General features: G+C 37.3%; 2 protein-coding genes across 5 annotated transcripts; one reads left to right on the top strand and one right to left on the bottom strand.

Annotated features, from left to right (window-relative positions):
• The first annotated feature begins 1,016 nt into the window (after nt 1-1,016).
• Nucleotides 1,017-8,230, top strand: LOC113500136. 4 transcript variants are annotated; one of them, XM_026880821.1, is made up of 8 exons: nt 1,017-1,589; nt 2,428-2,514; nt 3,226-3,368; nt 4,011-4,176; nt 4,461-4,588; nt 5,015-5,152; nt 5,627-5,804; nt 6,411-8,230. In XM_026880821.1, exons 2-8 carry the CDS (start codon nt 2,443-2,445, stop codon nt 6,531-6,533), a joined length of 948 nt encoding a protein of 315 aa, XP_026736622.1. In that variant the 5' UTR covers nt 1,017-1,589; nt 2,428-2,442; the 3' UTR covers nt 6,534-8,230. The 4 variants fall into 4 exon arrangements, with proteins under 4 accessions (XP_026736622.1, XP_026736620.1, XP_026736623.1 ...); XM_026880819.1 differs by having other exon boundaries at nt 1,018-1,357; XM_026880822.1 differs by lacking the exon at nt 1,017-1,589 and adding an exon at nt 1,894-2,065.
• On the bottom strand, nt 7,462-16,684 carry LOC113500134 (RNA-binding protein 28). The gene is made up of 11 exons (XM_026880817.1): nt 16,112-16,684; nt 15,543-15,680; nt 14,672-14,938; nt 14,186-14,365; nt 13,311-13,530; nt 12,377-12,554; nt 11,610-11,772; nt 10,973-11,078; nt 10,230-10,394; nt 9,736-9,835; nt 7,462-9,357 (listed from the first exon to the last, which is right to left on the bottom strand). Exons 1-11 carry the CDS (start codon nt 16,383-16,385, stop codon nt 8,764-8,766), a joined length of 2,385 nt encoding a protein of 794 aa, XP_026736618.1. The 5' UTR covers nt 16,386-16,684; the 3' UTR covers nt 7,462-8,763.
• Nucleotides 16,685-16,760: the final 76 nt, after the last annotated feature.

Below are 16,760 nucleotides of genomic sequence, written 5' to 3'. Positions count from 1 at the left end.
AAAAGAATCTGTTATGCTCAAGCCACAATAACTTATATCGCGATTATGGACGTCAGCCGTGAGATTTAGCCAACACTTAACGTACTTACATTGCCGTGTAGTGTTAGGGATAGCTCAAGTAGCAATACATTAAAAAAATGACGCTTAGTCTAGCCCCAGAATTACCATTTTTCATATTTTAAGAGGCGAAGATTAAAAGTAAAAACATGTTAAAGTTATGTACTGAACATAATTAAAAACCAGAAAAAAGAAAAAAAAAGACTACAGCTGAACAGTAAAGTTTTTTAAACCAACAAAAAAGTAATTGAGAACAATTTCTGTGCGCTTGTATTAACAAGTGCGCGAGTGTGGCGCATTTAACCCTTTAACGCCTTTACTCCCATTGATAACTTTTATCTTCATGAACAACCAACATGGTTAATTATTAAAATTATGTAAGCACATAAAAAAGGATTCTAACTTACTTACAAACCAGAGCATAAAAAATCACTGCTTAGTTACTGGGGGAATAGGGCCGTTAAATTTTTTATGTGCGTCAAATATAATATATATTTATATAATTCGGTGGTTTACAACGAGAGATTTAATCAATTTAACTTAATTTTTGATTTGTAGCAATAGAAATAAAATGCATTTTTTATAAAAAAAAAAAAGGTAAAACGAATTCGACTACATTCAATTTTTCAATACTTCCCGCCAACTTGATACGCTAGAAATAACAATGTACTCCTACAATCTTAGTAAGAGGTCAATGACCAGACAATATGCATAGCTTGCGTAAACCCAGAATGTGATCAATGACATTCTGACACAGTAACGGAAAGCAGCAATGAACTCTAGTAAACGTACTTCTAATTTAACTATTTCCTCTTTCTATTAAGTAATAGGTGTACCAAGGGAAAATGTATTTTTTTCGGTCGGTATTTACTCACAATAAGAAACAATTCTCAAACTCGCGGTCCTTGTTATTCTACTTATCTCAGTACACCTTATTTATCAATAAACTAACCTAATAATAAACACATCCTTTGTACATTACGAATCATCTAACAATTTATTCTCTCTCAAATAGAAATTACGAGCAATATTTCGGTGTAGTCGTTTTACCCTTGAACTCATTCCATGGCGCGCGGCGAGGCGCCGGCAGCCGGCAGTGTAAACGCGACTTGCAAACGCAACGAACGTCGACAACGCAATAATATTGACACACTTTCGATCGTTACGACTCAATACAACATTTCACATGTTATTTTTGACATCCTAAATATTTACTACAAAATAAAGTGCTAATATTTAGGTTATAAAACTTTTTTTAATCTGTGGTTTATGTGAGTGATTTTAAAAGTGTGAAGCAAAGGTATTGGCTGTTTGAACTATTTATGTGACTTATATTATTCATGCATTGTTTATTATTCAGCCTAAGCTTCGCTAGTACAAAGTTCAATGAAAGTATGACGCTGAGTTTTTTAGATTGTTAGTAAACAGTCAGTGTTGTTTCTTACTTTATTCGTGGGTAAAGGGATATTAAAATTAGAACTCGCATTAAATATATATTTAATACCAACGCATTCTTAAGTTTTATTGAAAAGGTGGGTAGATACATTTTTTTGTTTGTGTGTAAGTTCTTACACTAAGTTATTAATCATTAATCTTAGTAAGTGGTCAGTTAAACCCTGTCCGTCGCATCATTATTGATTAAGAGGTCACTTTTCGGATTCCCATCCGGTATTGGTTTCCAAGTGAAATGTTCACTATAAACCAATTCGAATATTTATTTATTGAAAACAAAATTCTCCGTTGCTTTTAGTACAAATGGACACAACTTGTAGGCAATATAATTATTTGAATAAGGTTTACAAAACTAGAATTAGAATAGAATAAATATTTGCAAATAATCCTTGTCATCATCATTTTATCATCATCAACTTAACTTACAGACGCTTTTAAAAGTCTATCTGTTGCAAGTTTATATTTCAAAGTTACAGACAGCATAAGGAATTTGATTTGAGCGACATTTCTGTATCATAATGTTATACTTATCATAACAAGATGATCAAGCAAATTGGTAAGAGCCAGTGACTCACAATTACAATGAAACTGACCTATATTTCGATACTATCTTTGCAAGTCGTGTTCGTATTATATTCAACAGTTAATTCAACTTTTAAGACGTGTTTCTACTTCCCCACTTACAGCACCAAAAACCTTTTTTTATTGGGATTTAAGTGGCAAATTGCAGACTTCAGAGGAATAGTTTATTCCGATTCTAAGAAAATGCTCAAATACGATATCGATCAAAGTCGAACCGCTTGTTTAGGTGAAAGCGGGTCCAGCATAACACACACGGAGGGTTGTAGTTTACTTCCCGCATAAGTAAATTTAAATAATTGGCCTCTATAATCAACTAACTTTGTAATATTTCTTTAGTATTACAAGCCGACAATGGAGGTGGGATGGTTGCGAGCCGCGGTTTCTTTGACCGTTAACCGTGGAAAGACAACATGTTTAAAGAATGTAAGTATGTACATATCTGCAAAAATAATAGGAAGGTTAGATCGCTGACACAGACTGACGAGGGGTCGAAAATGTTGGTTATAAAATTTTGTTAGCAGTTACAGCCGCACGCAAGTCTTGTGCAGTGGGGCTGTCCCCTCTTATTATGGGGCTTTATTGGGGCGTTTGTACCCGAGTAGTTTGCGCAGACTGCCTTCGTAGTTTATGTCAACCCCTGGTGCAAATGCTGTCATAATATTTGACATCTACCTGCATATTTTCATTTAACTATGTCAATCACACTTCAAGAAGTTGTTTTGGCGCCAGAAAAAACCTACTCATTCAAAAATGTTTTGCTAAATATAAACACATATTATCTAAAATAAATTTGTCGAGAAGTACCTTTTAATACTAAACGTGTTCTCCAAAATCTGCTAAGACTTACCACAACACAAATTGTATACCTTTATATAACACAATGGCCTAAAAGAAATGAAAAAAAAAATGCAGAGCTAGCCTAAAAGCAAGGCAAGTACTTTTACCAACATATGTTTATTGCAATGCTTATAACGACTGCGAAACGATCAAAGATGAGATAAAATTAACACTTGTTTGACAGTTTGAACCGAAGGATTTCGAAGGTTTCGAATCATATGTATTTATTGGGAAATCTACTTACAAATTTGTTTGATCGCCTCATCACTCTTAAAGATGCAAAGAAAATATTTACAGGCATTTTCCCGGTCGTTATTATCCTGTGGCCCAGCGGTGATGAGGGCAGATAGGATGGCGCACACGCAGGCCATACACAGCAATATGCTATACATCAGTGACGAGCTCAACGCCAAACTCAAAGCAGACCCGAATACTATGAAGTGAGTAGCTTCACATAACTCATTAACAGCCACGACGCGACCCACTGCCCTGCAGGGCTAATATAATATAATATATCCTGGGACAGCTCACACACGGTTATCTGATCCCAAGCTAAGCAGAGCTTGTGTTATGGTAACCAGACAACTGATAAACTTACTTATATATTTCTAAATACATACATATTATAGATAAATTACACCCAGACACCAGGACAAATGATCATGCTCATCACACAACATTTGTCCTGGGCGGGAATCAAACCCACGACCTCCGGTATAGCAGTCAGGGTCACTAACCACTAGGCCCGTCAATCATTAATTTTTTTGTGGTATGCGTCAAGCGATAAATTAACATTTCTTAGGTTCTACTCAGGGATCGATCCCCTTTTTATAAAATACAATCGTAAACTCTCTCGACCACTCAGCTATGTGTGCCATGACTTCACTACAACTAAAAGTGATATATAATATGTATGGATAATTATCTATATGTTTTTTTAGATCCCTCGGCCTTTAGGGCAAACCTCTCGGTCTTTTACAATTCACAAGACAAAATCGCCTTCCACCTACCCAATAACACCTTCGTCAAGGTCTACGTCCTTTCCTAAATGTAAAGTTTAATCCATCCAAATGCCTCATCAGGTTAAACCAAGACATAAAGAAGCCGCTTTGCATCATCATGAACTGGATGCAGGCGAAGCCGAGCCACGTGCAGAAGTACGCGGCGCTGTACCTGGAGCAGGGCTTCGACGTCGTCTCCGTGTCCTGCTCGCCGTGGCAGCTCACGTGGCCAGTGAAGGGATCGCAAGTACGTTCGTAAATAATATTGAAGTGTTGCCTTAGCTCAAAGAAATACTCTGCATTAGTTTATACACTTCACTCGCATTTTAAAATTGTCTCGACATTTCTTCTCAGGGAAGTCAGATAGGATATGTCGACTCCAGCGTTCTCAAAAAAGACATGTAAATTTTAGTGATGATATATCCTATTTGCAGATTAAATGATTTCATTTAATTTCATAGCTAAATAAGAAACGAAAGCGGATTTACGATAGATGTTTGATGGAAAACTAAATACCTCTCCTATTGCCAGGTGATAGCCGAGAAACTGCTCAAGTTCTTGGAGGTGAACAGCCAGAACCCGCTGATGCTGCACGGGTTCTCTGTCGGCGCGTACGTCTGGGCAGAGTTACTTGTGCAGGCCGTGCAAAACAAACAGAGGTAAGACTGTGATTATATTTGAATTCGGCTAATTCATTTTGAATTCCTTATCTATACTGTATACTAATATATAAAGCTGAAGAGGTTGTTTGTTTGTTTGAACGCGCTAATCTCAGGAACTACTTACTGGTTCAAATTGAATAATTCTTTTTGTGTTCAATAGACCATTTATCGATAAAAGATATTTTTATTTGTAAAACTAGTGTGCATACACTTTGTATGTATACTAGGCAGGGTGTTAAAAAGAAAAAAAAGTAACAGTCATGTTTAGCCATACAGAACAAAATTTAATCGTTTTTATTTGTGGTCTTGCCTTCATTGTACCCACGCGCCGATGTGTAAAATACATTTGCCGTTCTTTAAGCCTTACAGCAAATGTCAGCAACAGATTGAGAACGTATCCTATCCGCAATTTTCGTGTTCCAGGTATCAGCCAGTGCTAGACCGCATTGTGTCTCAAGTGTGGGACTCCGCGGCTGACATCCACGAGATCCCGGTCGGCTTCCCCACCGCGGTGTTCCCGCGCAACAAGCTGCTGCAGGAAACCTTTCGCGCTTATATTAAGTAAGCTTCAAACTGGTTAAAAAGTGTAGACTTCAAAGGGTAATGTGTTGATGCCAAAAGTAAAGTAAGGTGCTGCGTTGAAGTTAGGTTCACCATCCTGGCTTACATGAGGTAAAGAGCAATGATGATCCACCAATAGGATGGATCCACATAGGTACCTTATTTTTTGTAAGGCAATCAATCAAATCAAACTCAAAAAGGCATTTTGGGGGTATCCTCATATACACTCTCTCCCTCGGTGTATGGCAATACGTTGCAATCCTTGATACACCGGATAAATCCTCTTACCGCAAACCGTTTGCATGATTGACTTTCTTAACGACTATGTCCCTAGTATCCACATCACAAAACTTATATTCAATACTTCAGTACAGTTCAAGAATACGACTGAGATTATTCTGAAAGCAGTATTGTGAATCACACCTTACTTCAATTTATTAAATTATGGCCAGATACTTACTTTCCAACTTTCAGGTTGCATATGAAGGTGTGTCACAACTTGGCGACGAAGCACTACATGCGAGCTACGGAGGTGTTCCACGCGACGCCGTGCCGGGCCCCGGGCCTGTTCCTGGTCTCCAAGACCGACCCCATCGGCGCTGAGCACAGGAGCAGGGACGTTTGTGACCACTGGGTCAGGAGCGGGATGAAGGTTAGTCAATTTATTTACTACTACTACTACTATAATGTAGTCTATTATCAAATCAGTTCGGTGACAATACTATACTTCGACCCCTTGAGCTGGAGTAACCAGAGTGTTTAATGCATAAAGAGGATTGACACTTTAGGCTGTCACCGTTTTTGCTATTTTTATTCAGGGTCTAACGCCACCTCTTTAATTGAACCTTGTGGTGGAAGCCTGACTGAAAGCCAGCACTTCATGCCGTAGAGCGCCTTTCCGCTTCCCAGGTTTTACATTAAGAGATGGCACGTGACTGTTACTGACGAAGCATTGCCGCCGTGCAACAACTCTCGTGTTTGGGAATGCATTATTGCATACCGATTCATCATGCACCGCGCATGGGTATCCCCGACCTCAGGGCCCGATTTAGGGGTCCAGAGGCCTCGGGGCAACATAGGCGTGGAGGGCCTCCACGCCTATGTTGCCCCAAATTATTTTTCAAATAAAATTTTGTAGGTAAAAAATGGCTGTAGATAAAGGAAAAAGCGAAAAAAATATCAAAGGAAAGGATGTTTACTAGGTTTATCTATATATATATACCATTGTTTTTTAATCTTCTATTATTTTTGTTAACAGTGCAGTGTAAAATGCTGGGAAAAGTCTCCTCACGTCCTCCACTACTCCCACCATCCTGAGGAGTATAAAGCCGCTGTATTCTCACACCTCGACCAGTGCGGGCTCCTCAAGAAGAAGTTATAGTGAATTTAATGTTACTTAAAACTCGAGCTTTGCGGTTAATATTGAGCGGGGTTGTGATACATTGCCGGCGATGATTTATCACTTTTTCTACCAGAGCTGCGCTGGTCTGAGTGGTCTGCAATGTATTACACGCTAGATATATTTCGTCTTTTCTTCTCTTCGTTCTTTAGAATTTAACGTAATACAAGAATACAATTCCTTAGTGCGGGAGTCGTTTAAAAAATAAATAAAACAAGACGTCGAGTATCAAGAGTTGAGTTTGTTATGACCAAGTTTTCCATTTTTCTTTTGCATATAACTACTCCCGCATTCAGGATGTTAATATTTGTGCTACAGAATGTCTCAAACATTCAAGTCACATGTACACTCAAAATAAGCATTCGTTTATTACACAAATGCCAGTCCTGCGCGGGAATCGAACCTATGACACATCGCGTACGGTGGTTTTGGCGTAGTGACCTTGACCACTCGGCCGTGCAATCAAATTGAGCAACCGTGTGGTGATCAATACTCCTTGCTTACTTTTCAATAAGGGAAGAGACCACTGCCCAAGATTTAACAAGAGTTAATCCCAATATCTCGGTTACTTACCCACACTTAAAAATGTTTTATAGTTAAGTCGCTTTAAGTGGAGGTTAGTTATTTTATATTTGATTTGTATCAACAAGATCATACATTCATAGTTCAAGCATTTATTAGTCAATAATATTTGTCGAACCGTCTCTAGGGAGGGGAAAAGTGGCAACAACATGTAGATAAGTGACATTTCTACAATCTTCGACAATGACAGTCTACTTCTTATGAAATCGTATTTTTTAATAACAAACAGGACACACATTTGTATAAATGTCACACGTACTATATTGATTAAGCATATTATATGCATTAATATATACTTGTTTATAATAATAGTAAAAAAAACTCCAAATATAATTAAGTACATTTAATTTTTCTTATACAGTCAATACATACTGATATATATTCTTAAGTTACGTATATTGGTATTTTGACACCAATGTAATGTTTTATGGTGGAACACTGAAAGGTCAATTACTTTAAGTCGCCGTTAAGGGTGCATTTCCACTGATGCGAAGCTAGAAATGGTGCAAAGTTGACCGTGTATTAGTCTAAAGATTTTCAACAAACTAATATTGAAATTTAGAATTTCTTTTTATCAAGTTTTGCGATTGGCCAATTGACGATCTGCTTTGCTCCACTCCGCCACAGGTATAGGAAACGCACCCTAAACCTGACTTGTCTCAAAGTTGTCTTTAGAATTACTACATTACTAAAAGATGAGCGGACGTATTTGTAAACTGTAACGACATCGATTGTAAACTATAAGTAATAGACAACTTATAGACATACTTATAAATTTCTAAATACATACATATTACTGATAAATTGCAGACACATAAATTATATATTCGTGTGATGTTGCTTATCACACAAAAAAATATCTTGGATGGGAATCAAACCCACGATTTGCAGTCAGGTCCACTGACCACTAGACAAACAGGCCTATTAGTACATGGCTATTTGTAATATTAAGACGTTACTGACCGCTCTTTCTCTGTGAATTGACCCTTAGTGTTCGGAGGTACCTACTTACCTAAGAAAGTAATTAATAAATGGTATTAATTGTTCCTTTGTTTCTAAGGTTTTGTATTCAGATTTATTAAAAAACTGTACTTAAATGCGTTTTTTTTACTACATATGTTTTCTTCGAAAAAAATATGACAGTGTCATTTCGTAAATCCGTAAGTGATATATACTAATATTTTTTTAGAATCGACACTTTCACATTTTTTGAACTATATTTATTATTATTGAGACAGACATTTCCTTATGATCAACCCAAAGCAAAAGGAGTCTATTAATGATTTGTAAACCTGAAGTGAAGAAAATATAGTTTTGGACTCCGGTTTGGTCTGAAACTAGTCTGGCTCTGCCGATAAATACGCGAGAGCAAAGCTTTATAAAATAAATAATTACAAGTTATTTATTTACAACCTTATATCACATACGTATAAAATATAAATACATGAAAGTTGCTTGTAGAAAAGTATGATATGATATTATTTAAAATTTTATACCATAAATGCAATTTAACCCATATGACATTGAAATTAAGTATACATTGCAATGTTTTCCTTATTGACTCAAGAACATTGTAATTTATACTTTATTTCGACTGCACAAGGTCTGGTCTACATTGGTGGACTCCTATTTACAAAAGCCTATCAAACTTGGACCTGAACCTATTCTTATTTCTCTTCTTCGTGGGATTCTTGTTAATCTTCTGTTTGGGTTGTTTCACTCTCTCTTTGGCGGCCATTTTAAGTCTCTTGGTTCTCCCACTCTGCTTCTTCTCCATCTTGACAGTTTGTCTATGGATGTCAGCTTGCGCCTTTAGTTTATGGTTGCTTCTCATTTTATGTTGTGATCCTTCCTTTGCCGTCAATCCTGTGTATTCTCCGTAATCATTGTCTCTCGGTCTCCTTACAAATTGCCCTGCTCCGCGATTCTGTTCAAATTCCTGATTTTTGGAATTATTTTTATTATAATTTTGATTTTTGTTATTATTCTGATTCTGATACTTATTGTTATTCTGATTTTTATTGAGTGTGCCGAATTTGCGTCGTTTCGCATAGCTTTCGTCTGGCGATATCTCAGGCTTCCGCTTCCGGTTTCTCTTGTCGTTCTGTGTGCCAGTGTTGCCATCCTTGTTCGCTAAAGGATTGTTGGCTATGGACTTTTCTAACCTCTTCTTCCTTGCGTTCAACGCTGTTCGGTCTTCTATGGAGAATGAGACGATTGGTCTCTGAAAATATAATATAACAATTCATGTTTGTATAATGACAATTATATAACTAAGAAGACTGGACACAAATGAATGTGGAGAAAAAGATAATACTCAGAAAAATAAAACACTGAAATTGTCAAGAAAATTTCTGAAATGCGTGGTCACTACATTTCTTTCAACTCCGACGCAAAAAGATCGATTTTAAGTTCTTAGACATGTTTGATAAAAATTAGTCGAACCATTTAACAGTCAGGGGTATTTTTTTATTCCAACTTGTTGATATACTACATGACTTCTGACTTGTAAACAGCGACTGACCAGCGCCATCTCTTGTAGACGTATTAAATTATATGGGGTAGTGAAAATGTTCCCGTAAATAAGTTAGTTCATACTTACATTATTCTTATCAAATACATCGGGATTATTATTGAGTTTCCGTAGACAAGCTAAAGCGTCCTCGTGTCTCGTGAACATAACGAAACCGTAGCCCTTTGATCTGCGAAATAATGTACGATTTTATGGAAATATTGTCTAGAATAAAATATTAAGATTCAAGACGAAATCCTTCTTGAATGGGATCATGATGACGGAACTGATATTAAAAACTATCAAAGACTTAAAAATGATAATATAAAAAATACAAAATGACAAGTTTTTAATTCGTTGACGCCTATGCAAGGAAAGGACCGCGATAGGCTGAGTTGAGTGATCCTACTTATATTATAAACGCTAAAGTTTGTATGTATGGGTATTTGTTGTCGCTTCACACACTGAAATCACGGATAGTTTATAACCAATATTAAACATACGATAGTTTTTATCCTGATTTTAGTTACCGTGAGATTATTTTACAGCTAGTTGATAATAAAAATGTTCTGGTATTCACTCACGGATGTTTTCCGTCGGGCCCTGTGGGTGTCCGCAGGTCCCTCATGACGCGGCACTCCGTGACGACGGCGCGCTTGTCCCCCGCCGCCACGCACACGCGCCGCAGCTTGGCGTCGTCGAAGTGCGCCGGCAGGTTCGACACCACGAGGCGGTAGCGGGATACGAATCTGGAACAATAAAGACATGTTATTTTTCGGAGTCGAGATTCGGACAAATTTTATAAATAAATGCGGACAACATCACATACATTGTTCTGAACCCAAAGTAAGTTGCTAAAGCACTTGTGGTATGGAATTCAGATACAATGAAGGTACCACAAACACTCAGACCCAAGACAATGTAGAAATGTGAATCAAGGGACCTCAAAGCTAGCGACACCGTGAAACCGGTGCGTACGCCACTCGACCACGGAGGTCGTCAATTTTGGTAAACAATTTTGGCAAATGTTTAAATGATGTTTACTCACGCTTATTTATCGGGATTGTCCGAATAGTTACGCGGGTCGTGGTCGCAGATTGCGAGTCGATTCAGGAATCCGTTCCATCGTTTAATAATTAATCATCCTCGCGATTGTTACTCTACGGCAGATTTCGAAGCTACTAGCGCCACTGTCGCCGGTAAACATACATATGAAATACTGTCCTTCATATGATTATAATTATTAATGAAAGTGAAGATATTGGACACCCAGACTTAAAACAAATAAGTTATAATTATGTACGAAACTATGTGGTATTGTATTTACCTGTTGAGATTCTTCAACATCTGAGTCTTGCTCCGCTCCAGCGCGAGTCGCTTGGCCATGTCTGATGCCGACACGCCCACAGCCGCCTTCGTGCCAGCGACCACCACTGCCATACACGTAACAATATTATACAACTTTCTCATAATTATACTTAAAAGGTACTAGATAGATACATACGTAAGTTATTAGCTATATCCATACCAAAATTACATGAAATTTGGTCGTAAGGTCGTAAAGAACTAAATAATACATATATAAATTCACATCATGGATTTTTTTATATACTCAACAGTCCACAACTGGGTATAGAGCTGTACCAATAAACGCTGCTGAGCCCGGTCACTATCGGCCGTGTGGCGTGATGGCCTACCAAACTACACTCGACTAATTCTACTTATTCTACCAATATTATAAACACGAAAGTATTTTATGTATGGATGTTTGTTCCTCTTTCACGCAAAAACCAGTGAACGGGTTTAGAAGAACTTGCTTCACAGGTTGTTTATAACCTGGATTAACACATAGGATAGTTTTCATCCTAATTTTATGGTTAAATTTTACGGTTTGTATCGGTCGGGCAACAGCTAATAATAATATTTAATAATTCTCTATTCATAGTACAATGTTAGGCCTCTACCTCCTTCCTTCACCAGATACAGGTTCCTGTTGTCCTTGGCCTCCTTCTTGCTGCCCTTCTGCAGGTTCTCCCGCTTGAGAGCCGGCTTCACCTGCAGGGTCTGACCTTCAAGTCTCAGCTGGTTGGCAGGTAGTGACAAGAAAGTGTCCGCGTGTTCTTTGGTCTGTATGAGAAATAAGTATTTTATGTAAATGTCAGGTATTTTTTGTTAGTAATTTACGTAAAATTGTAAACGAGCAACCTTCATGTTTAGGTAGTTAACTAAAGGTAAGCAAGCAATCTTGGTGCGTCTTTTAATAGAAACACATATTAAATAAATATTTGTTTTAGTTATCTTTACTGTAGTTTTACATTTGTTTTCGGACGAGTTTTATTTTTAAACTGAGTTTTTAGACAAAAAGACACACCAAGATTATGATCTTATTTGAAAATTCCAAAAAATATTAGTTTCTTTGGATAAACCGAAATTCGTCGGCCAACTACCAATGTTACCAATGTTTGAGCCAATGCTAATTTCTAGATCTACATATTGGGCGAGTGGCGTTAAGGCCAACGTTTGGACCCCACCATAAACATCATCATTCCCCGCCCTTATCCCAATTAGTTTATTTGGGGTCTAAGCAACATGTCTTCCTTCTCTATACCTTTCTGTCCGACGTCATCTCACAAGGAACACTCTTTTCAGACATATCGTCTTTTACACAATCTATCCATCGTTTCTTCGGTACCTTACCATACAGTAATAAATAAGATACAATCGCACTCACAGTAAACTTAACGAATCCAGATCCTTTGGAGTGTTCAGTCATCTTATCAACACAGACGAGAGCGTAGTTGACAGGTCCGACGTTCTGCGCGAACTCACGCAGCTGATCGTTGTCGACGCTGAACGGGATATTTGTTATGAACACTGTGCAACCGTCCTCTGCATCGTTGAGTTTTATTCTAAAGAAAGGGTTAATGTAGATAAATATTATTATTGTTTCAGTGGTAGAAAGTATTATTGATGAGATAGTCTGGTGATAGACGGACGTATGAGCTGTAGCTTCAGTAAAATGGTTCCGTATGAACCCTTTGGTTACGAAATTCAAAAATAGTGACGTGTGTTTTGAAATGTAAGGTGGCATCAAATGAGAATATTTAATTGTTTGTTTGTTGTTGCCTATTATACCTAAGGTTTAAAAGTTTCGGCTTCCAGTCTCTCCGAATTTAACGATACTTAATATTTCACATGTAGGGACCGCTTATCTGACCTCTATACCACTTTTATACTGGGTAAACAGTAACCTATCGTAGTATTTTTTTTTTAAACTAATATATTTTTTAAATACCTTGGCTAAGCTATAACCGCATAAGTGATACGATCACAGGTTAAGCTATGCGTGACGCGGTTGGTCTGTAGATGGGTGACCATCTTTGTCATAACGAGTTCCTCCGTGTTTCGGAAGGCGCGTTAAATTATGGGTCCCGGCTGTTACTCCTACATCTTTGACAGTCGTTACAGGTAGTCAGAAGCTTGAAAAAGTCTGACAGCCAGTCTAACCAAGGGGTATCGTGTTGCCAAGGTAACTGGATTAAGGAGGTCAGATAGGCAGTCGCTCCTTGTAAAAACACTGGTACTTAGCTGAAACCGGTTGGACTGGTAGCCGACCCCAACATGGTTGGGAAAAGGCTAGGCCAATGATGATATTTTTTAAATACCTTTGCCTCTCAGGTTTTACGTCATCAAAACTTTCTTCTTTAATATCTTCATCAACATCATCATCGTCGTCGTCATCATCATCATCATCACCCTCTTCATCATCGTCGTCATCACTTTCATCATCATCATCATCATCTGACTCACTCTTAGGCTTTTTGATTTTTTTCTCGTCTTCACTGTCTGACCCACTTTCGTCATCAGATTTATCATCAGAATCACCTGAAAAAACAGAAACTCTTAATAATGAAAAAAAATGTTTATGAACTTGCATAACTATTGTAGATCTAGAGTATTCTAGAGCAAAGTATTCATAATCTAAAGTTTTGAGAATCTTAAGTTCTTGCTATATTTTGCCTATTTTGACGATGCTTAGTACAGATCTTCAGACATAGCACAGAGGGTTACTCAGGCAACCACGGTATTTGATATTGACACACTCAAAGTTACAAAAGTATTGTTTATTTTTTAAGTTCCACTTCATCATCATGCATGGTCATTGTACCCCCACAGCTGGGCAAAGCCTCCCCTTTCTCATGCAAATTTCAGCATTTTAATAAAGACCCAAGATAAATATGTCTAAAATGTCCATATTTGAGGCTAATGTATAGACATGGGCAATGTGACTTGTGTCGCAAGCTATATTATTCGGTCAAAATAATAACATGATTAAACTCACTCTCAATTATTAAATGATGCAACGGTTTACTCACGCGTGTTTATCGGGAGTGCCCGACTAGATTCGGACCCAACCGGAATCCTTAATCATGAGCTGACGCGGCGGGCGAGCGAGTCGAACTGATCGTACGACTAACGGAACTATTCACGAAACTGTCGTGAGTCTCACAATGGTAACTATAAAAATAGAAAAACTCACTCTCGCTCTTGATTTCATCCTTAACATCTTCACTGGAGACGTTTAGGGGGGGTTTCTCATCATCATCGTCGCTGTCCGAGTCCTCCTTCTTGATGTTCTCCTCCATCTCCAGCTGCTGACTCACCACATGCTGCATGTATTTGTTCTTGGCGACTGCCCAATCAACTGATATCGGACGACCTGGGGTAAGGATAAGACTTACATTTTAGCTGTGGTAAGTAGAAAGGTTTAAAATGTGAATAAGATATGTAATTCGGGAGTATATGTATGAGAATGGGCGTGCGTTTATTACCTCTTTACACTGAAACAGTGAGACCAATTTCGATAAAATTTTGTTTGGAGGTACTACATCCTTACAAATAGTTTTGTCTGACTGTTCCAGAGGAGAGAAATGTTTTCGAAAGTATAAAATTCCAGATGGGCAATGCCAAAACTAGTGTAAATGAGGATCTATGAACAAAATTGAACAGTGGATTCTGTACTTACCTAGGAAAGGCTTCATGTTTGTACTCAATAGAGCCTTTTTAGCCATTGGAACATTCTTAAAATGTATGAATGCACAACCCACAAGCTTTCCATCTGGTTTTTTGAGTAATTTCACCTCTAATATCTCGCCATAAGGTTCAAAATGCTTTTTCAAGGAATCTTCAGTTGCCTTGAAAGATACATTACGTACAACGAGACGCGCGTTACGGTTCACACGTTCTTTCTTTTTATCTTCTTTTTTTGTCTTTGAATCTTCTTCATCCTCCTCTGTAATATTAATGAAATGACTGGTAAGTGATAATACTGGTACAATAAAGTTATTGTGACCTGTGCAGGCTATAGCAGCTTACAATGATAGATTTAGTTGATTATTATATCTAATAGGATAGACAATCACACTTAAACAAAACAATTTAGTCACCAGTATTTATTTTTTACCCTTGACACAAAAACAGGGTTGTTATGAATTGATGTGTCTGTCTGCCTGTTTGTGGCATCAAAGATCCCATCATCTGTAGCAATTCTGCTAAAGATGATTAGTCATATGGGTTATTGTCAGTGGGTCTTTTATTTAGCTTGTGAAAATCATTAAAAAATCAACATCATATTGTAAAAAAATATTTAAAGGTTTGTACGGAACCCCAGTTTACCCCAGGAACTCTGGTCTCGCTCACACAGGGCTGGTAAACATATTATTTAATTTTAAATCTACATCAGCTTCCTGGCTTTCTGGAAGCCGAGCCCAACATAGTTGGGAAAAGGCTAGGCCGATGATGTATCTAGTAGCCCATCTTAAATGAAGTCATTTTCATTTGCTTTATTGGCGATTGCATTACTGCTTTTCTTTTATCGAATGATCTATGCATCTTACCTTTAGGTGCAAATTTAGTTGAAGAATTATTAAACTTTTTATTTGGAGAACTTTCAAACTTCGGCCTTGTGTCATTGCTCTCCATATTTTGGACATAAGTTTTCTTTGAAATTGCCCATGCCACATAAATATGACGCTCTGTAAAAAACAAATAAAAGAAATATATACATACTCTCTGTCTTAATCTAAATACATACCTATATAAATTCAACATCACATTCTTTGATTGCGATGGACTCCTAAACTACTATTATTGACCAATTTTAAATTTATTAATCAAAATTTACACAATATGTGCAGTCCGGTCCAGTTGAAGGATAGGATAGCTTACACCTCAATTTAAAGTTGCAATATTTTCTTGCAAATGATTAATGTATTTTCTTGCTAGTTTTTATTGCTTTTACCATTTAGCAGTGAGTTGAGTGAGTTTTAATAAATGTGTCTCCATAATGTCATTTATTATATAGGAAATGCCATTAAATTTATAGAAAACATGGTACTTAATTTAAATATATTTATGCTACAAAAAATAATACTTATAGATTCTATGAAATAGATAGCAAAATTACCCATAAATGGCTTCTTATTAGTGGCAGCAATAGCTTTCTCCGCATCCGCTACATCCGCGAAGTGCACAAATCCACATCCTACGAGCTTCCCATCAGGCTTCTTCAGTAAATTAACTTCCAGTATATTCCCATACTTGGAAAAATGCTCTTGCAAACTCTCTTTCGTAGCTTTGAAGGATATATTTCTCACAATTATTCGACCATTACGTTCGGGCGGCATTTTATTTAGTTTCGCGTCGTTCACGCCTGCGTAAAACTCGTCGTCCATTTGCATCTCTTTGTATATCTATATAATTCAATGCGATATATCTTGCAGTTAGACTGCAAACGTTGTCGGTAAAATTCACGTGGTACACCAAAACATAACCTTTACCAAGTACCGCAATTTTTTTTCGACTTTCTTAAATAATATTATGGACACTGGCACATTAAAACTACATTCACGAGTTTACACGATATATAGTCATACACTATATAATAAATTAAGGTTTTATCAATTTATCGATTCACTGTTTTGTAGTACGGCGATTTTGACTTTAGGGCACTTTTGGCACATTGACATTTTAATAAGTGTTGTCTGGACAAAAACGTATCGCACGTTAAAGGAAAACCGGATTTTGTTTGATTTTACTGTTTGGTGCAGCTTTTA

This window comes from Trichoplusia ni, chromosome 13, assembly GCF_003590095.1.
Source record: "Trichoplusia ni isolate ovarian cell line Hi5 chromosome 13, tn1, whole genome shotgun sequence".
Classification (NCBI taxonomy): Eukaryota; Metazoa; Arthropoda; class Insecta; order Lepidoptera; family Noctuidae; genus Trichoplusia; species Trichoplusia ni.
The sequence above is the reverse complement of the archived record's forward strand: the minus strand, read 5'-3'. Positions and strand labels throughout refer to the sequence as shown.

Bases quoted from the DNA above. Each gene is read 5' to 3' on its own strand.
- LOC113500136 (XM_026880821.1), top strand. From the start codon at position 2,443: ATGGAGGTGGGATGGTTGCGAGCCGCGGTTTCTTTGACCGTTAACCGT. The intron at 2,515-3,225 runs GTAAGTATGTAC...AAATATTTACAG, and splicing joins AGACAACATGTTTAAAGAAT to GCATTTTCCCGGTCGTTATT. The intron at 4,177-4,460 runs GTACGTTCGTAA...TCCTATTGCCAG, and splicing joins GGCCAGTGAAGGGATCGCAA to GTGATAGCCGAGAAACTGCT.
- LOC113500134 (XM_026880817.1), bottom strand. From the start codon at position 16,385: ATGCAAATGGACGACGAGTTTTACGCAGGCGTGAACGACGCGAAACTA. The intron at 12,555-13,310 runs GTATTTAAAAAA...CCCTTTCTTTAG, and splicing joins GTAAAACCTGAGAGGCAAAG to AATAAAACTCAACGATGCAG. The intron at 9,836-10,229 runs GTGAGTGAATAC...ATTATTTCGCAG, and splicing joins GGGCCCGACGGAAAACATCC to ATCAAAGGGCTACGGTTTCG.